Source organism: Bombina bombina, chromosome 4, assembly GCF_027579735.1.
Source record: "Bombina bombina isolate aBomBom1 chromosome 4, aBomBom1.pri, whole genome shotgun sequence".
Lineage (NCBI taxonomy): Eukaryota > Metazoa > Chordata > Amphibia > Anura > Bombinatoridae > Bombina > Bombina bombina.
The window spans coordinates 106617076-106639840 of record NC_069502.1 but is presented as its reverse complement, the minus strand read 5'-3'; the positions used below and the strand labels follow the sequence as shown (position 1 = coordinate 106639840).

Here is a 22765-nt window from a genome sequence, read left to right as displayed (position 1 = left end):
AAACAACATATCTAGATGAAAAAAAACAGATAAGGAGACACACAAGTGAGAGCTGATTAATCAGAAACTTTTGTAGCAAAAGAAACAACACTTTCCAAGAAAGTAGATAATCTTAAAAAAAAAAAAATATAGGCTCAAAAGAAAGAGCCTGCAAAATATTTAAACCAAATAAGACTCCAAAAAGGAGAAATTAATAAATGAACAGGCTTGATACCAACCAAAGCCTGGAAAAAAACAGTGAATATCAGGAAGTTTAAACAATCTTTCTAGGAAATAAAACAGTAAGAACAGAGATTTGTCCCTTCAAAAAATTTGTAGACAAACTTATCCAAACCATCCTGAAAAACGGTAAAATCCTAGGAATTCTAAAAGAATGCCAAGAGAATTTAGGAGAAGAACACCAAAAAAATATAGGTTTTGCAAACCTGATAATACTAGTTCTTTGAAACAGACTTATAAGCCTGCAACATAGTGATAAAAACTGAGTCAGAGAAACCTCTATGACTAAACACTAATCAATTTCCATACCATCAAATTAGTAATTTGACATCCCAATGGAAAAATAGGCCCTAAAAGAAGAGGTTTGGCCAAAGAGAAAGCAGACAAGGATGGCAACTGGACATTCAAACAAGATCCACATACCAAACATATGACGCTGTTCCAATATGATCTTGGAAATCACCCTTGGAAGAAAAAAACAGAGGCGGAAAGATGTAGTCAGGTTGCAAAACCAAAACACTGCTAATGCATCCACCATCTCCACCTGAGAATCCCTGGACCTGAAAAGGTACCTGGGAAATTGAGAAAACCCATCTGTATAGAGATTCCACTCTCCCGGATGTAAAGACTGACGGCTGAGATAATCCACCTTCCAAATGTCTAAACCTGAGATAAAAATCATAGAAATTAGAGAGGATATGAATTACATCTAAGAACATATTCAAGATACTTCTTAAAGGGACAGTCTACCATAGAATTGTTATTGTTTTAAAAGATAGATAATCCCTTTATTACCCATTCCCCAGTTTTGCATAATCAACACAGTGATATTAATGTACTTTTTACCTCTGTGATTAGCTTGTATCTAGGAACCTTCTTCCAGCCCCCTGATAACATGACTGACTGTTTATTATTTATTGTCTTACAGTTAGCATTGTGTTGGGCTAAATCTTAAACAACCCCCTGTGCCTGAACACACTGTTATCTATATGGACCACATGTACTTTGTCTCTTTGTGTTGAAAAGAGTTTTAAAAAGCATGTGATAAGAGGCAGCCCTCAAAGGCTTAGAAATTAACATATGAGCCTACCTATGTTTAGTTTAAACTAAGGATACCAAGAGAAAAAAAGCAAAATTTGATGATAAAAGTAAATTGGAAAGTTGATTAAAATTAAAAGTCCTATCTGAATAATAAGAGTTTAATTTATACTAGACTGTCCCTTTAATTGCTCAGGAACTACGAGTCCCTATTTGTTTGACATATGCCACAGTTGTGATATTGTCTGTCTGAAAGCAAAAAATTAAAAGTTCTCTCCTAAAAGAGACCAAGCATGAAAGAGCTCTGAAATAGCATGGAGTTCTAAAATATTGATTGGAAACCTCGCCTCTTGAAATTTCTAAACCCTTGTGCTGTCTGAGACCCTCAGACAGCTCCTCAACCTTTAACACTTGCATCCATTAAGAATACAGTCCAGGAAGGACAAACAAAAGGAGACCCCCTGAATAAAACAATGGTAAACTAATCACCAAAACAGAGAGAGTAGAGTGTAAGGATTTAAGAATATCAAATGATATCTGAAAACAATCCCTGTATCATTGATTCAGTATCCAAAAAGAGATCTCAGATGAAAAACGAGCAAAGGGAACCACGCCTGATGCTGCAGTTATGAGACCTAAAACTTCCACTGAAAGAAATGTTCTAGACCGTAAGTTATACAGGCTAACGCCAATTACAATTGACTTTTGTCCAATAAAGACAAAGATGAACACAGAATCCATCTAGAAACCCAAAAAGAAGTCACCCTTGTCTAAGGAATCACAAAACTCTTAGGTAAATTAAATCCTCTAACCATGTCTTGAAGAAACAAAACTTAGTTGATTCAAAAGAGATTCCAATAAAAGTCCATATATTTGAATACTGCTCTTTCATATGTATGCATTGGGTACTTGTAAAGCTATTCACTCGTAAGGGACTCAAGATGCTGCTCATTTAATTGACCTCGAAAGGATGAAAGGCTGAATGGACCTCACCGGGAATCGAACCTGCAACCTGCAGGTTGCTACAGAGCTCAACCACAGTGCATTAGCATGCTGAGCTATCTGTCTAACCTTAATAAAAGAAAAGGTTTAGCTAATACCAAGATACCATCCAAATAAGGAAGCACCACAATTACCCTACTGTCTGAATACAGAAAGAAGGGCACCAAGAACCTTTGAAAAGATTCATAAAGCTATCTCTAGACCAAATGGAAAAGTGTCATATTGGTAAAGCTTATCTAAAGAAGAGAATCTCAGAATCCACAAGAGGTCTGAATGAAATAAAATATGAGGATAAACATCCTGTAAAATGGAGTGGACATGAAATGACCTTGCTGAATAAAAAGGCATAATTGTCCTTATAATCGCCAACTTAAAAGTTGAGACTCTAACAAAATAATATAAAATCTTCAGATCCAAGATTGGACTGAATAAAACTTTCTTCTTTGGGACAAAGAATAGAATTGAATAGAAACCCAAACCCTGATTCTGCTAAAAAGAACTGGTATAATCACTCTTGAAAAAAAAATTCTGAGTGTACTGAGAAAAAAAGATTCTTCCCATAGGAGGTCTTATTCTAAAAATCTATTCAAACCCTAAAAATAATATAGATAGTTCATCCAAAAACAATTTTATCTGCCCCCCACCAGAAGGACTGGTTTGAGAACCGCACCTTCATGCAGTCTAATAACTAGTAATTATATAGCGTTTTTGTCCTAGAAGGATACAAAAAAACGCTTTTTCAGTGCTTATACTTGGAGTAAACCAAATTAGCAGCTGATAAAAACAGTTGCTATTATTACCCAAATAAATGGTACACAATAAATTGACCTCAGAAGGCCAAAGGGCTGCATTAACACTGCCGGGATATGAATCTATGATCCTTAGATCTAGAACAAGCATTTGTAGTCAGGAAATTCACCAACTGATCTACATCACCGGACTAAAAGTAGGGCAGAAAAAATTCTAAACCTTCAAAAATAGTGGAGATAATAGCTATCAAACAAATTATTATCCTAGCAAGCTAGAGATAATAAAAATATATTTGAAATCATAATAATAGATATAGTAAACATAATAAAAATGAATACATCAGAGGTAAATAAACAGTTATATACTTGAAAATCTAAAACTGCTTATGCTAACTGTTCAACAACAAAAAGGTTGAAAAAAAACAGTAATGTAAGCCACAGATAAAGCTGAGCTAAAAATATAAACCGTACGTGAATATGCTCTACTAAGGTTATATTCAAACTCTAAAGAATCCTAAAAATAAGTACCAATTTCCACAGAAATAGTAGTACAGTCCCAAAAGGAAATCAGGATAAACCATTCTTTAGACCATATTGCAGATAGTATTTTGAATACAAAAAAACCTCAGGAGCAAAGTAAAATCTTAAAATCCAGATTTTAAAACAACATAGTTAGGAGGACTAGGCTCCTAAAAGCTAAAAATAACAAATTTTCCTGAACAAAGAATGTTCAAATAAAAAATAAGGAGAATTTTTAACAAAACTGTCTCTGATACAGGATCATTTGAACCAAAAAAATACTTCATCAGTAGAATAAACTTAAGTATGCTGTCGGTCAGAACAAAATTAATTAAATCTTAATTTTGAAAAGACCTAAAAAATGTACTTCAAGGCAAAATAGGAGTCATAACCTTTTATGATATAAGCAATAACATGTGATGTTTGCAGATGAAATCAAAGTACATGAACTGAATAAGTAAAAACAGTAAATGTCATTGTACATGTAGAAACATTACTAGCATAAAATATGATAAATAAATGGAACATAATTGAGCTGAAGAAATAGCTTAATAATGGAAAAAACACACTTAGCTTTGTAGAATTGTGTTTCAGGGCATCAAAGTTTCTACAGTAACATCAGAGTTAGGATCAGTATGAGACATCTCGCAAAATGTAACAGAGAAAGAAAAATAACATTAGGCAAAACATTCAAATTCCACAATGTAACAGTTTCAGTAGATAATATTATTTTTATTTATTTTTTTACAAAAAATAGAAAAGCAGGCATAATAGCTTTCAAAATTAATGAAAACAGCTAGCAATAAGGGGGAGGGGTAAAATTACAAAGTTTTGGTGCCGATAAAGACACATTACTCATAAGGAAGTTTACATTTTTTGGCGCAAAGCTAACACCAGAAAATGACACAAATCGCATCAAAATTTGCTCCAAGAACGACGCAATAAAAAACAGCATTTTGCGTCCTCGCGAGCCTAGATTTCCCGGCGAAAAAATTAAAAACAAGTCAAATTAGAAAAAGACTGAACCCCAGGTAAGAAAAAAGTTTAAATAAACTTCCCAAACATGATTCCTATACTGAAACTATTTAGACTGCAAAGGGAAATATACATAGACCTCTCTTATGGCAAATATAAGTAAAATACATACATTTAAAACTTTATATTAATACATAAAACGCCAAACCATAGCTGAGAGTGTCTTAAATAATGATATATACTTACCGAAAGATACCCATCCACATATAGCAGATAGCCAAACCAATACTAAAAACTATCAGCAGAGGTAATTGTATATAACAATATATCGTCGATCTGAAAAGGGAGGTAGGAGATGAATCCCTACAACCGATAACAGAGAACCCTTGAAAAGATTTCCCATAAGAGAAACCATGAAATCAACAGGCGATACTCTCTTCACATCCCTGTACTCTGAGAGGAATTGGGCTTCAGAATGCTTAGAAGCGCTTATCATAGAAGAAATCATAAAAAACAAGCACAAACTTACTTCACCAGCTCCATAGGAGGCAAAGTTTGTAAAACTGAGTTGTGGGTGTGGTGGGAGGTGTATTTGAGGTTTGGGAAACTTTGCCCCCTCCTGGTAGGAATGTATATCTTATATGTCACTAGCTCATGGACTCTTGCAAATTACATGAAAGAAATATCTATGCACATGTAAAGATATATATATTAGCGCCCTTTCCAGTTGAACACCGTGTCACATACCATGTCCCCTTTGACCCTTGTAAAACTTTTTTTTATTAATATTTAATGGATTTTTTTTTAATACATAAATAGTGTATATATATATGAGTGTTATACTTAATGTAATTATGTATTGGTTGTGTTTTAAACACTTATTTATCACCACTAAAATTGATTGTTTATGTTCTAATTATTTATCTCTTTATGTTGGTGTCTAATTATCTTCTAATGAAATTATCATTTTATACCTAAGTGAGAATGTGATTATGGTGAACATTTTTGCACCCCTTACAATCTAAAAGTACACTCAGGTTTTATCAAAGTACAATTGTTTAATCCAAATGTCAAATTGTAACTGAAAAATGCCTATGTTTCCAAACAAATAAGAGAATATACTCTTTTATTACACATAGTTATTGCCATAAACTATTTGACATTCAAATTATTCAGTTTGAATAGAAATAGGTGTTTCAGAATTACAAACAAATTATATCCTGTTTAAACATCTTGTACAATGTGTAAACAAATATGAAAACGTACTGACCACTAAAAGACTCAATCTTCTGAATTAAGGAATCATTTTCTTTATTAATCTTTTCTTCTAGATATTGTTTTCCCATTCCAAAATCTCGTAATGTTGAAAGAGTAAATCTCCTCATGACTTTCCAATTCTCCCCGTTGGCAAAAAGAACACCTAAAATAAATTAAAAAATATAATTAATTGGAATAGTGACTGATTACATTTACAAATCAATGGCACGTGCTTTTTATGTGAGATATCCACACAAACTACACCTTATTCTATTTAGAAAAATAACTACACATTGCAGAAATACCTACATAAAATAAAAAAATTCATATAAAAATAACACGTTTTTGTGTCAATTTTTTTTATATAGTGTTCAAATTGAAAATCAATAATGTAGTATTCTTTAGTTATGTGATGATATAGATATATAAAACAGATGGTGTGTATGCACTCCTACTATCGGTAAACAACTGCCAGGGTGCTCTAAGAAATGTAAAGTTTGAAGTAATAAGCACTCACTGGTCTTAGTATATCTGTGTCAACCAAAAAACTATATTCCAAGTTGTGACATTTCGGGACCAAATACAGTCCCTTCCTCTGACAATCAAATAGTGAACAAAAAAGCCTTTTAAAGTTTCCCAGAACCCTCCCCCAAAATGCAGCCAATCCTGGCTGTCCATCAAACACACCACTTCATAGGCAATCCCCCAATGGTTAATCAACACACAGTGTGATATAACGTGAATTTCTGTGAAATCATATATGTGCATCAAATAAAACAATTCCAATTAACTAACATAAGGGTCCATTGTCTTATCATACAGTGGGCCTGAACGGATTGGTCTGGATTGCATGTAACCTTAAATGTTGAAAAAAACAAAAAAAAACAATGACAAGTAGGGGACGCACCCTTATCGGACCAATCAACCCACGAGATTGGGTGTGACATCAGTATAGACCACACACCCCTAAGTCAGATTGTACAGTCTCCATAAGACAAAAGTAAAATCTAACATTGATCATAACTCACTGTGCTACAGCCTATAACTACCATATCATGAACCCACCCATAGGTCAAACCTTGCAAACCAATGAAACACAATATAATCCGTGGACCCTCAGCCAGAGGAGACTAGAGGGGGGTGGGGGGCCGACTTAGCTGTCATACACGTACCAACAAGGTAAGCATCAGGTATAGAGGAGCCTCTAAATCACTAATCCCACCATCGCTTGTCATACGTAGCGTCCATCATACCCCACAAACTGGCTGTACAGAACTAAAACAAATAGCGATCACGTAAGTGCAAAAAGTAAACAGAGAGAGGCAGGGGGCAGATTTAGCAATCAATCTACCCCATACGAGTACCAATCAGGAAGCACTATGCACTGTAAGGGGCAGCGTCACCATCAATCACCAGCGAGACCAACCCATATTGGGTGGATATCACAAACAATCATCTGGTACCTGTCAATAACAAAGCCAAACGCAACATACACTGTGGCATCGGCCAGATCTGCTGATATCCACATAGCCCAAAGAAATCACAATCGCTAACTGGTAGGAATATATAGCCCTAATATGTCCACTATCAAGACATATAAACAATGACTTATAAATTGTACCACTGTGGAAACCAACCAGACGCGCACAGCTCCGCGTAGCCATACAGATCAATGCATATAGAACACAGAGCAAAGGAATCTCCATAAACTAACCACACCCACACAACCAAATTCAATAATTAGGATCATAATGTATCAATCCCGAATAATAGAGGGTGACCCTAGGCACTGAAATGATAAAAAAAAGTGGACAAATGCAAACAAAAAACTTACCACCACCAGTGTGTAAATAAAACATATAGCAAATAAACTATTTATAAAAAGACCACTATAGTGCAGTTTTTTTTCAACTTTTAAGGTTTCATGCAATCCAGACCAATCCATTCAGGCCCACTGTATGATAAGACAATGGACCCTTATGTTAGTTAATTGGAATTGTTTTATTTGATGCACAGATATGATTTTCACAGAAACTCACGTTATATCACACTCGACTAGATTAAGAGTTTTGCGTTATGACTCATAACGCTGCTTTTTCACTACCACTGGTATTAAGAGTCTTGTAGGTATAGCTGTACCGCACACCTTTTTGGCCGTAACGCAACGTAACTACCGCACCTTTCAAAAAGTCCTTTTTCAATAGGACTTCCATAGCGCCGGTATTACGAGTTTTGCATGGGAGGCCAAAATGTGAGTGGTACAGCCCATACTGACAAGATTCGTACTGCCATCTAAAGTCAGTACTGTAGTTATAAGTTTTACGCTACAAAGCTGTAGCATAAAACTCATAACTTAAGTGTTACAAAGTACACTAACGCCCATAAACTACCTATTAACCCCTAAACCAAGGCCCTCCCGCATCGTAAACACTAAAATAAAATTAATAACCCCTAATCTACCGCTCCGGACATCGCTGCCACTATAATAAACATATTAACCCCTAAACCACCGCACTCCTGCATCGCAAACTCTAGTTAAATATTATTAACCCCTAATCTGGTGCCCCCAACGTTGTTGCCTACATACTTATTAACCCCTAAACCTCTGGCCTCCCACATCACTAACACTAAATAAATATATTAACACCTAAACCTAACCCTAAGTCTAATCCTAACCCTAACACCTCTAACTTTAATATAATTAAAATAAATCTAAATAAAAATGACTATTATTAACTAAATAATTCCTATTTAAAACTAAATACTTACCTATAAAATAAACCCTAAGCTAGCTACAATATAACTAATAGTTACATTGTAGCTATCTTTAGGATTTATTTTTATTTCACAGCTAATTTTGTATTTATTTTAACTAGGTAGACTAGTTAGTAAATAGTTATTAACTATTTACTAACTACCTAGTTAAAATAAATACAAAGTTACCTGTAAAATAAAACCTAACCTGCCTCACACTAACACCTAACATTACACTAAAATTAAATAAATTACATTAAATACAATTAACTAAATTACAAAAAAATAAACACTAAATTACACAAAATAAAAAAGGAATTTATTAAATATTTAAACTAATTCCACCTAATCTAATAGCCCTATCAAAATAAAAAGCCCCCCCCCCAAAAAAAAATAAAAAAACCCTAGCCTAAACAAAACTGCCAATAGCCCTTAAAAGGGCCTTTTGCAGGGCATTGCCCCAAAGAAATCAGCTCTTTTACCTGTAAAAAAAAAAACCATACAAACAACCGCCCAACAGTAAAACCCAACACCCACACAACCAAACCCCCCAAATAAAAAAATCCTATCTAAAAAAACCTAAGCTCCCCTGTGCCCTGAAAAGGGCATTTGGATGGGCATTGCCCTTAAAAGGGCATTTAGCTCTTTTTCGTTGCCTCAATAAGCTAAAAATAAAACCCACCCAATAAACCATTAATAAAACCTAACACTAACCCCTGAAGATCCACTTACAGTTTTTGAAGACTGGACATCCATCCTCATCCAGCCGGGAGAAGTCTTCATCCAAGCGGGCAGAAGTCCTCAACGAAGCCGGGAGAAGTCTTCATCCAAGCGGGAAGAAGTTGTCCTCAAGGCGGGCAGAAGTCTTCATCCAGACGGCATCTTCTATCTTCATCCTTCCGACGCGGCTCCATCTTCAAGACATCCAGCGCAGAGCATCCTCTTCTTTCGATGGCTATTGAAGAATGAAGTTTCCCTTTAAATGATGTCATCCAAGATGGCGTCCCTTGAATTCCGATTGGCTGATAGCCAAGAAGTGAGGTGATAAAATAAGGAGTTAAAAAGCATAGAAAAAGAGGAACTGGAATATAATAGTGCTTTTATACAAAAAATCTTAACCGCCATAAGAAAAGGGTGTGCCTCATGGACTCTTGCCAATATGAAAGAAATGAATTTATCAGGTAAGTTCTTACATAAATTATGTTTTCTTTCATGTAATTGGCAGGAGTCCATGAGCTAACGACGTATGGGATAGAAATACCCAAGATGTGGAAGTCTACAGAAGAATAATAACTTATAATGGATCAAATGCTCCTATATGTTATGCTAAAACCCTTTATTATGTTTTACTAATAACATTTTACTAATAACATTTGGTTTAACATATGACAATGTGTGTGTACATAAAATACATAAATGTCCTTTAAAACACAGTTCTATGACAGGATATTAAAACACAGTTCTATGACAAGATATTAAAAACAAATCTATGGTACCAGTATGTGCACATTAATAAGAGGGGGGGGGGGGGTTCCGGAATATAGTCTTAAAACTGAAGAATGGTCGTCTTTATAAAGTGCCCCAATGGTGGTGTGTTCAAATATAGTAAACCACCTCAAAATATAAAAAATATGAAAGAATAAAATATGAAAGAATAAAATTGAGTGAAAAAAAGTGAAAAAATGGATTGATTGCCTCTCAATAATGAGAAATATCAGAAAATTATCAAAAATATCAAAAATATCAAAAATATCAAAAATATAAAAATTTTGTGATATCACAACTGTGAAAAAAGATAAAATAAGTGAAGTGTTTTCAAAAATATATGCCTTGGTGAAAGTCAAATATATCCTTTAAAAACAGTGATATATATAATAGTGTAACAAATGATCCCAAAAGGTGTAACAAATGTTCCCAAAAGGTAGTGATAACTCCAATGCAAATGATATTGAGAAGTCTATTGAGACTTAAATGTGTCCAAAGTATATATCCAAACAGATGTAGTTATATTGTGTTGGTCCTCTTCTTGAGGTGTGTGTTAAAACTTCAGTATATCATCTTGAACCTAAAATAATGAAAAAAGCAGACATAGTGCAATAAAGCTACTAAAAGATAATAGTAAAAGTAATAAACTCACCAATAAGATCCTGAGCCGTAATACCAGTTAGCCAACGCGTTTCGGTTCACATAGAACCTTTCTCAAGACTGGTACCGGCTCTATAATTTGTTTGCCTTAAATGTATTGCTTGGCCAATGGGATTGGGTTAATTTTGCGCCAAAAATTCACGCCAAAATAAGCCGTTACGAAAAATGCGTCTTTTCGTTATATATAAGTCCTGATTTTATACTCTTTGTGTGTTATTTCTATTTCTTATTTTATGATAATATTTGTTTCATTATCGTACTTATCCTTGTAGTTGATGTGTAAAGTAATATCTTGTTTACCGGATGTTTTTACCGGAAATGAAGATTAACCGGAAGTGACATCGTAGTTCGTGTGCGCACTTCCGGTTACCGCATGTTGTACCTCTGTCCATAGTGAAGTAATATCTTGTTTACCGGATGTTTTTACCGGAAGTGAAGATTAACCGGAAGTGACATCGTAGTTCGTGTGCGCACTTCCGGTTACCGCATGTTGTACCTCTGTCCACAGAGACTGTGTCTCTGAAGATTGGGGTTGTTTTGCCAATATTTTGTAATTAGTGGTATTTGGCTCAGGATCTGTCTAAGTGTTATAAAATGGTTTGTTTGTGTCTATATACACTAAACATAATCTGCAATGGATTGGTCCATTCTGGAGCACAAAAGTACATATAAATATATATAGAAATACAAATACAATAAAATAGAGATACATAGTCATATAAAAACAGAAATACATAATCATATAAAAACAAAAAGACTGTATGTATAGCCTTTCAAATAAGTGTAATAAAATCATATATGTTATCATTTCATCGGTCTATTTAAAATCCATTATAAAGATATTTCCACATAATTAGGATTAATTAGGATAATTCGAGAGCACCTCTTACAGATAAAGTGGGGCAAGGAGGACTTCCCACTGTACAAACATTTTAAGGAAGTCCATAATGGTAACAACAAAACTTTTAAATATATGGGCATCAACAGACCAATAAAAAATTGGAGAGGGGGAGATTTTGAAAGACAACTTTTGAAAGTAGAATCAAAGTGGATTTTCCAGTTAGACTGCACCTTTCCCAAAGGCCTAAATAGCAGCACGGAAATATTCCATCTACTATGATAACCCCATATCTGACCCCCTACAACACCTATGCAATGGGTAAAAAAATGTGAAAATATACAAAGGGCCATCCAGCTTATACATTTTGAAACTTGTGCACTTTGAGAGTTTGGTTCTTTGGAGTTGTAAAGTTTTAAAGTTTCAGAGTTCAGGCTTTTTAGATTTTAGAAACCACTGGTATTTTAGAAACCACTGATTTTCTCCTTAAAAAGACTGATATCTTAACCCATGTTTTAACCTAGTTGTTTTACCTTTTGTTTTAACATTTTAGCTCTCGCTTTTGAATTCTCAACCTCCCGTTCCTATCCCACCACTCCCAGTTTTATCCAATGTTAATTTCTTATATTCACACACTAAGAAACTCATTTTCATATACTCTATATATAAACTGTCCTACACACACATATATATACAACCTGTCTATTAGAGTTAAGGTCCACTATGACCAACGTACAGTTGGGTTATCAGACTAAGATATTACATTTTTTCGACCCCAAGTGCCACAGGAAACAGAAATTTCCATCTTCTTATAGGTCTTTATATGTATTTATAGGCATACATACGGTTCTATTTACTTATTTTTTTATATTTTTATATGTTCCTAATTATGTGGAAATATTTTTATATGGTCCTAATTATGTGGAAATATCTTTATAATGGATTTTAAATAGACCGATGAAATGATAACATATATGATTTTATTACACTTATTTGAAAGGCTATATATACAGTCTTTTTGTTTTTATATGATTATGTATTTCTGTTTTTATATGACTATGTATCTCTATTTTATTGTATTTGTATTTCTATATATATTTATATGTACTTTTGTGCTCCAGAATGGACCAATCCATTGCAGATTATGTTTAGTGTATATAGACACAAACAAACCATTTTATAACACTTAGACAGATCCTGAGCCAAATACCACTAATTACAAAATATTGGCAAAACAACCCCAATCTTCAGGGACACAGTCTCTGTGGACAGAGGTACAACATGCGGTAACCGGAAGTGCGCACACGAACTACGATGTCACTTCCGGTTAATCTTCACTTCCGGTAAAAACATCCGGTAAACAAGATATTACTTCACTATGGACAGAGGTACAACATGCGGTAACCGGAAGTGCGCACACGAACTACGATGTCACTTCCGGTTAATCTTCATTTCCGGTAAAAACATCCGGTAAACAAGATATTACTTTACACATCAACTACAAGGATAAGTACGATAACGAAACAAATATTATCATAAAATAAGAAATAGAAATAACACACAAAGAGTATCAAATCAGGACTTATATATAACGAAAAGACGCATTTTTCGTAACGGCTTATTTTGGCGCGAATTTTTGGCGCAAAATTAACCCAATCCCATTGGCCAAGCAATACATTTAAGGCAAACAAACGATAGAGCCGGTACCAGTCTTGAGAAAGGTTCTATGTGAACCGAAACGCGTTGGCTAACTGGTATTACGGCTCAGGATCTTATTGGCGAGTTTATTACTTTTACTATTATCTTTTAGTAGCTTTATTGCACTATGTCCGCTTTTTTCATTATTTTAGGTTCAAGATGATATACTGAAGTTTTAACACACACCTCAAGAAGAGGACCAACGCAATATAACTACATCTGTTTGGATATATACTTTGGACACATTTAAGTCTCAATAGACTTCTCAATATCATTTGCATTGGAGTTATCACTACCTTTTGGGAACATTTGTTACACCTTTTGGGATCATTTGTTACACTATTATATATATCACTATTTTTAAAGGATATATTTGACTTTCACCAAGGCATATATTTTTGAAAACACTTCACTTATTTTATCTTTTTTCACAGTTGTGATATCACAAAATTTTTATATTTTTGATATTTTTGATATTTTTGATATTTTTGATATTTTTGATAATTTTCTGATATTTCTCATTATTGAGAGGCAATCAATCCATTTTTTCACTTTTTTTCACTCAATTTTATTCTTTCATATTTTATTCTTTCATATTTTTTATATTTTGAGGTGGTTTACTATATTTGAACACACCACCATTGGGGCACTTTATAAAGACGACCATTCTTCAGTTTTAAGACTATATTCCGGAACCACCCCCCCCCCTCTTATTAATGTTCACATACTGGTACCATAGATTTGTTTTTAATATCTTGTTATAGAACTGTGTTTTAATATCCTGTCATAGAACTGTGTTTTAAAGGACATTTATGTATTTTATGTACACACACATTGTCATATGTTAAACCAAATGTTATTAGTAAAATGTTATTAGTAAAACATAATAAAGGGTTTTAGCATAACATATAGGAGCATTTGATCCATTATAAGTTATTATTTTTCGCAAACATTGAAATATTTATGCACTTAGACCTATAGGCTATTTGCAATATTAATCCGTCACTTATAGTTATACCAATCGTGGACACCATCTTTAGCCACAAATCCTTCCCTCTAGGACTTTGTAGCGCTGTACTCACTAAGCACTTTTAATTTATTGACATTTTGGGATCTGGTTGGGAGATTCCGCAACAAGAGCACAGCTTGTATGGTTGACATCTTGGCGCTGCAAGATATACATTTATAACAAAGTCTACAGAAGAGTCACTAGAGAGGGAGGGATAAAATAAAAACAGCTATTTCCGCTGAAAAAAACTTAAATCCATCAAAAAAAAAAGTCTCATAAATGTCTCAAATTTTCAAGAAAAAAACTTAAATCATAAGCAGAAGAATCAAACTGAGACAGCTGCCTGAAGAACTTTTCTACCAAAGACTGCTTCAGAAGAAGCAAATTCATCAAAATGGTAAAATTTAGTAAATGTATGCAAAGAAGACCAAGTTGCTGCTTTGCAAATCTGATCAACCAAAGCTTCATTCTTAAAAGCCCAAGAAGTAGCGACTGATATAGTAGAATGAGCTGTAATTCTGAGGCGGAGACTGTCCCGCCTCCAAATAAGCCCTGTGAATCAAAAGCTTTAACCAAGATGCCAAAGAAATTGTAGAGGCTTTCTGACCTTTCCTAGGACCAGAAAAAACAAAAAATAGACAAAAAGTCTTCCTGAAATCTTAAGTAGCTCTTATATCATCCAAAGAATGTAAAGATCTTTCAAGAGCATTCTTAGGATTAGGACACAAGGAAGGAACAACAATGTACCTACTAGTGATGTCGCAAACCTAAAATTTTGCGTTCGCGAACAGTGAACGCGAACTTCCGCAAAAGTTCGCGAACGGGCGAACCGGGCGAACCGCCATAGACTTCAATAGGCAGGCGAATTTTAAAACCCACAGGGACTCTTTCTGGCCACAAAAGTGATGGAAAAGTTGTTTCAAGGGGACTAACACCTGGACTGTGGCATGCTGGAGGGGGATCCATGGCAAAACTCCCATGGAAAATTACATAGTTGATGCAGAGTCTGGTTTTAATCCATAAAGGGCATAAGTCACCTAAAATTCCTAAATTGTTTGGAATAACGTGCTTTAAAACATCAGGTATAATGTTGTATCGTTCAGGTAGTGTAAGGGTTACGCCCGCTTCACAGTGACAGACCAAACTCCCCGTTTAACGCACCGCAAACAGTCCATTTGCACAACCACAAACTCCACATTTGCACAAGGTTGGATACCAAGCTAGCCATGTCCCGGTCCTTGTCCTCACTGATGTCACTGCACATGCAATCACTTCCTGGGGTAACAGAAAATGCTCCACCCACAAGATGCTCCTATTATATTACTGCACTGAGGATGCTGCCTGTATATGTGTGTCCTGCTCAATGGCCGGAGAGCACAGGGGACACCAGGTCGAGCTGCTGAATGAGGATTCTGAGAAGAAGAAAAAAAAACTGAGAAATGTTCTGCAGAAACTGACCACAAAGAGAGAGGAGACTGAGAAAAGAGTCCAGAGTCTGCAGAAGCATAGGAGAGGGGTGCAAGAGAAAGCAGCTGGTGTAACAGAGAGACTCACTGCCCTGATTAGGGACATCAGGAAACAGCTGGAAGACCTAGAGAAGCGAGTCCTGAGTGAGATCACCCGGCAGCAGGAGCAGGTTTTACTCACAATCTCTGATCTGAGCCTGACACACAGGCTGGCAGTGGCAGGCTGGCCTGGCAACTGCAATTAGATTACACTAGCAGACTGATGTAAAAGTTTTTTTTTCTAAATTTACACTAATGTTACACCAGATATGAGTGGTGGCACTGAGCAAGTAGGCACAGTATATGCTGTGAGCCTGACACACAGGCTGGCAGTGGCAGGCTGGCCTGGCAACTGCAATTAGATTACACTAGCAGACTGATGTAAAAGTTTTTTTTTTTTAAATTTACACTAATGTTACACCAGATATGAGTGGTGGCACTGAGCAAGTAAGCACAGTATATGCTGTGAGCCTGACACACTCTGACAGGCAGGCAAATGCAATTAGATTACAAAAAAACAAAAAAAACGACTGATGTTCTAGCCCTTAAAAGGGCTTTTTGGGGTGCTGTCCTTACAGCAGAGATCAGATGAGTCCTTCAGGAGTGTAGTGGACACTGAATACACTAGCCTAGCTATCGATTTCCCTATTAAATCAGCAAAAGCTACACTCTCCCTCCTCTCACTAAGAAAGCACACTTAGAATGAATCTAAAATGGATGCTGTCCAGGAGGTGGAAGGGTCTGGGAGGGAGGGTCTGCTGCTGATTGGCTGGAATGTGCCTGCTGACTGAGAGATACAGGGTCAAAGTTTACTCAATGATGATGAATAGGGGGTGGATCGAACATCGCATATGTCCGCCCGCCGCGGCGAACACGAACATGCAATGTTCGCCGGGAACTGTTCTCCGGCGAACTGTTGGCGACATCACTAGTCCCTACTAATGTTGTTAACATTCACAACTTTAGGCAAAAATTTAAATGAAGTCAGCAATACAGCTTTATCCTGATGAAAAATCAGAAAAGGAGACTCACAAGTGAGAGCAGACAATTCGGAAACTCTTCTAGCTGAAGAGATAGCCAAAAGGAACAACACTTTCCAAGAAAGTATTTTTATATCCAAAGAAACCTCTATGACTAAGCACTAAGCCTTGAATTTTCATACCTTAAAATTTAGCGATTTGAGATCCTGATGGAAAAATGGCCCTTGAGACAGAAGGTCTGGCCTTAAAGGAAGTGACCAAGGTTGGCAACTGGACATCTGGACAAGATCTGCATACCAAAACCTGTGAGGCCATGCTGGTGCTATCAGAAACGCATGCAATTGTTCTATTATGATCTTGGAGATCACCCTTGGAAGAAAAACTAGAAGCAGAAAAATATAAGCAAGTTGGTAAGACCAAGGAACTGCTAACGCATCCACCATCTCTGCCTGAGGATCCCTGGACCTGGAAAGGTATCTGGAAAGTTTCCTATTTAGAGGGGAAGCCATCAGATCTATTTCTGGAAGACCCCACATCTATACAATCTAAAAAAAACAAAACATCTGGATGGAGAGACCACTCCCCCGGATGCAAAGTCTGACGGCTGAGATGATCTGCTTCCCAATTGTCTACACCTGGGATATGAATTGCAGAAATTAGACAAAAGTTTGATTCCGCCCAAGAAAGTGTCTGTGATACATTGCCAAAGGACTGCAAGTACCTCCCTGATGATTGACATATGCCAAAGTTGTGATATTGTCTGTCTGAAAGCGAATGAAAAGTTCTCTCTTTAATAGAGACCAAGCCTGAAGAGCTCTGAAGATAGCACAGAGTTCTAAAATATTGATTGGTAACCTCGCCTCTTGAGGTTTCCAAACCCCTTGTGCTGTCAGAGACCCCCAGACAGCTCCCCAACCTGTAAGACTTGCATCTGTTGAGATCACAGTCCAGGAAGGACGAACAAAAGAGGCCCCTTGAATAATCAGATGATGGTCCAACCACCAAGACAGAGAGACTTTGATGTTGGGATTTAAGTATATCAATTGTGATATCCGAGTATAACCCCTGCACCATTGATTCAGCATGCAAAGCTGCAGAGGTCTCATATAAAAACAAGCAAAGGGGATCGCGTCCGATGCTGCAGTCATTAAACCTAAAACTTCCGTGCACATAGCCACTGAAGGGAATAACCGAGACTGAAGGTTTAGACATGCTGAAACCAATTTCATTTGTCTCTTGTCTGTTAGGTGACCCTTGTCTGATGAATCAAGAAACTCTTTGGTAAATTGATCCTCCAACCATGTCTTTGAAGAAACAACACTAGTTGATTTGTGTGAGATTCTGCCAAATGTAATGACTGAGCTAGTACCAAGATATCGTCTAAATAAAGAAATACTGCAATACCCTGCTCTCTGATTACAAATAGAAGGGCACCAAGAACCTTCGAAAAGATTCTTGGAGCTGTTAAGGCCAAATGGAAGAGCGACAAATTGGTAATGCTTTTCTAGAAAAGAGCATATCAGAAACAGATAATGGTCTGGAAGAATCGGAATATGAAGATATGCATCCTGTAAGTCTATTGTGGACATATGACCTTGCTGAATAAAAGGCAAAATAGTCTTTATAGTCACCATCTTGAAAGTTGGCACCCTTACAAAACAATTCAAAAACTTCAGATCCAGAACTGGTCTGAATGAATTTTCTTTCTTTGGGACAAGGAATAGATTTGAATAAAACCCCAGACCCTGTTCCTGAAGCGAAACTGGTATAATTACCCCTGAAAGCTCCAGATCTGAAACACACTTTAGAAAAGCCTGGGCTTTCACAGGATTTGTTGGAACATGAGAGAGACAGAATCTTCTCACAGGAGGTCTTACTCTGAAACCTATTCGATATCCTTGAGAGACAATGCTCTCAATCCACTGATTTTAAACAGAATCTGCCCAAATGTCTTGAAATAATTTCAATCTGTCCCCCACCAGCTGAACTGGATTGAGGGCCGCACCTTCATGCAGACTTGGGGGCTGGCTTTGGTTTCTTAAAAGGCTTGGATTTATTCCAACTTGAAGATGGCTTCCAATTGGAACCAGAGTCTTTAGGGGAAGGAAGGTTTTCTGTTCTCTATTTTGCCAAAAGGAACAAAAAGGATTAGAATCTTTAGATTTAACATCAATTTTGATGATATCAAAAATAGCATCACAGATGAAATGATTAGCATGTTGAAGCAAACAAACAATGCTAGACAAATCGGGATCTGTTTCCTGTTGTGCCAAGCTATCCAACTAAAAAAATGTATGCGGCCTCAACATCAGCCATAGACATGGCAGGCCTGAAAATATAGCCAGAATATAAATAAGCTTTCTTTAGATAAGATTCAATTTTCCTATCTAAATGGTCCTTAAAAGAAGTACTATCTTCCATAGGAATAGTAGTACATTTGGCAAGAGTAGAAATAGCCCCATCAACCTTAGGGACTTTTTCCCAAAACTCTAATTTAGCAACTGGCAAACAGTACAACCTTTTAAACCTAGAAGAAGGAATAAAAGAAGCACCAGGCTTAAATAAAAAGATACGTGGATTTATCAATGTCAATGTCTGAGGTAGGATCTTCTGAACCAGAGAGATCCTCATCAGAGGAGGATATTTCAGTATGTTGTCGGTCATTAGAAAATTCATCAGTTTTATGAGAAGTTTTAAAAGACCTTTTACGTTTATTAGAAGGCAGAATAGCAGACATAGCCTTCTGTATTGCATCAGCAATATCATTTTCATATCAACAGGGATATCATGTACATTAGATGTTGAGGGAACAAGCAAAAATGACAACTGTTACATACTACAGCCAGAGATATAATCTCAGCTAATTTACAACAGATACACTTAGCTTTGGTAGAACTGTGTTCAGGCCGCATGGTTCCTACAGTAGCTTCTGAGACAGGATCAGATTGAGACATCTTGCAAAATGTAAAATAAAAAATAACATTTAGACAAAATATTCAATTTCCTCATATAGCAGTTTCAGGAAAGGGAAAAAATGCAAACAGCGTAGCATAAAGAAGGCAAGAGGCATATAGGAAGTGGGGTAAAATAAAATAAAAAATTTGGCGCCAAGTATGACGCACAACGCAAAATGAAGTAGAAATGTTTTTTGCGCCAACAAACATCCGGACATGACGCAACTCGCGTCATGACCAACGCAACTTCGTGCCAAACAACCTGGCATCAACAAAGACGCAGGAAACGACGAACTTGCGTCATCAAAGACGCACTTTTGCACCAAAAATTTCTCGCGCCAAGAATGACGCAATACATTACAGCATTTTGCGACCTCGCGAGCCTAATTTTGCCTGCGAAATTAAAGAAAAACAAGTCAATTTGACGCAGGAGATGATGAAAATTGCGCCACTGTAGACGAAAATTTGCAGCAAAAAAAGTTTTGCACCAAAAATGATGCAATAAATAATAGCATTATTGCGCCCTCACGAGCCTAGTTGCCTGCAAAAATAAGGAAAAGCAAGTCAAATTGGAAAAAAAGGACTAAACCCCAGGTAAAAAATAACTTCCTAAAACATGGATTGCCATACTGAATTTGTTAGACTGCAAAGGGAAATACACAAAGACCTGACTCATGGCAAATATAAGTAAATATATATATTTAAAACTTTATATTAAAACATAAAGCGCCAAACATAGCTGAGAGTGTCTTAAATAATGATACATACTTACCGAAAGACACCCATCCACATATAGCAGATAGCCAGACCAGTACTGAAAACTATCAGCAGAGGTAATGATATAAGAGTATATCGTCTATCTGAAAAGGGAGGTAGGAGATGAATCCCTACGACCGATAACAGAACCCTTGAAAAGATTTCCCATGAGTGAAACCATAAAGAACAGGCAATACTCTCTTCACGTCCCTCTGACAAACACTGTACTCTGAGAGTAATTGGGCTTCAGAATTCTTAGAAGCGCTTATCATAGAAGAAATCATAGAAATAAAGCACAAACTTTTCTCACCACCTCCATAGGAGGCAAAGTTTGTAAAACTAAGGTGTGAGTGTGGTGGTAGGTGTATTTATAGACTTTTTGAGGTTTGGGAAACTTTGCCCCCTCCTGGTCGGAATGTATAGCCCATACATCACTAGCTCATGGACTCTTTCCATTTACATGAAAGAAATATATATACACATATACACATACATACACAGAGTATTGACTCCATTGTGGATATCCACAAGTTACAAAGACAACTGAAGCTAAAAGATCACTTTAAAAATGATACTCAAGGTGTGATAACTAAATTTAAAAAGCCATCAACTTTTGAACCTGTAAACACACATCCCTCCATTAAGAATTTCACCAGAGTGTTATGTAATGAGATTCCCGATAAACTTCCTTTTCCTACTTATCCAAATTTAAATGGTGATGAGAGGAATGCTATTAAATCACTTAGCAATGATAATAGCATTATTATCCGCCCAGCGGACAAGGGCGGGTCCATAGTCCTACAGGATTATGTTGACTATAGGGCAGAAGCTTACAGACAGTTGTCTGACCCTAATGTATATGTTAAACTTTCGGGGAACCCAGGCAGAGCATTTAAGAAACACATTGATGAATGCCTCTATAGAGGTCACGAAGCAGGGCTACTGACAGAACAGGAACTCGAATTTCTAATCAATGAACAGCCTAGAATACCGGTCCTATATCTTTTGCCAAAAGTACATAAGACTTTGGACCATCCCCCTGGCAGACCCATTGTGTCGGCCAGGGACTCCTTGCTATCCAATTTGGCCATCTATATAGACTTCTACCTTCAACCGGTGGTCAAAGGCACATTAGCATATTTGCAGGATTCCCCAAGTTTATTGAATGTCCTAAGGGACTACACCACATTACATGAGGGGGATATCCTGGTTACCATGGATGTGGACAGCCTCTACACCTCTATTCCCCATGGGGGGGGGGTGTGGCGGCGGTCAGGTCCATGGTGACTGGGACCCCCCTTTATGAGGGTCCTCCTATTGAATTTTTGTGCGAACTACTTACCATGTGCTTAGAAAAAAACTTTTTCAAGTTCGAGAATGATTATTTTTTGCAGGTGTCAGGGACGGCCATGGGTTCAAACATGGCACCCACATATGCCAATCTATATATGGCCTGGTACGAACAGACCTTAATGAGACCATTTGCTCATCCCCACATCAGATACTATGTACGGTACATCGATGATGTCTTTCTGGTGTGGGGGGGTAGTAAAGAGGAACTCCAGGAGTGGGTGACATGTTTGAACACCATGGACAGTCCCATAAGGTTCAAGTTAGAATTTAGTAATGAGACCATACATTTCCTGGATCTTAACATATACAAAATCATGTCTGAGGATGGTTGCTCATTTGGCACTTCGTTATATACGAAGCCAACCGATCGTAATTCTTTGTTAGAAGCAAGGAGTTTCCATCCCAAACATCAGAAAATGGGGATAATCACCTCTCAGCTGATGCGGGTCATCCGTAATAATAGTGAGGTACCCACTATGATTGATCAACTAACCACTATGGAAGACAAGTTGGTAGAAAGAGGCTATGACAAAGGAATGGTCAGAAAGGTCAAGGAGGAATTGTTAAAAGACCCCAAACATAAGGGACACGATAAGCCTAAAATGGAAACTGAAAGGCTAAATTTTGTGACTACTTATACCCCAACCAGCGACATACTTAGGAAATCGGCACAGAAAAATTGGCCGATCCTGGAAACGGATCCCACTCTCCCTTTTTACAGGATGCAACCACCTAGGATGGTGTATCGCAGGGCTGAAAATTTGCGTGATGTACTGGTGAAAACTGATCCGGTCAGATGCTACCAGAAGGAGAACTGGCTGAAGACGTCCAAGAATGGATGCTACACATGTGGAAATTGTACTACTTGCAATACCATGATGAGGGGCCAGACATTCCAGCATCCGCATACGAATAGGCGATATACCATCCGTCACAGACTAACATGCACTAGTACATATGTCATCTATATGTTAGTCTGTCCATGTTCTCTGGTTTACATTGGTAAAACCATAA

The 22765-nt window shown here is 36.8% G+C and overlaps 1 protein-coding gene across 3 annotated transcripts in view; it reads right to left on the bottom strand.

Annotated features, from left to right (window-relative positions):
• Positions 1-22765, bottom strand: part of LOC128655959 (cytochrome P450 2K6-like) — a 393574-nt gene that overhangs the window by 223982 nt on the left and 146827 nt on the right. For all 3 annotated transcript variants that reach the window (XM_053709567.1, XM_053709570.1, XM_053709568.1), the window contains one exon: positions 5773-5922. In XM_053709567.1, the coding sequence (XP_053565542.1) occupies positions 5773-5922 (150 nt within the window). The remainder of the gene's footprint in view (positions 1-5772; positions 5923-22765) is intronic.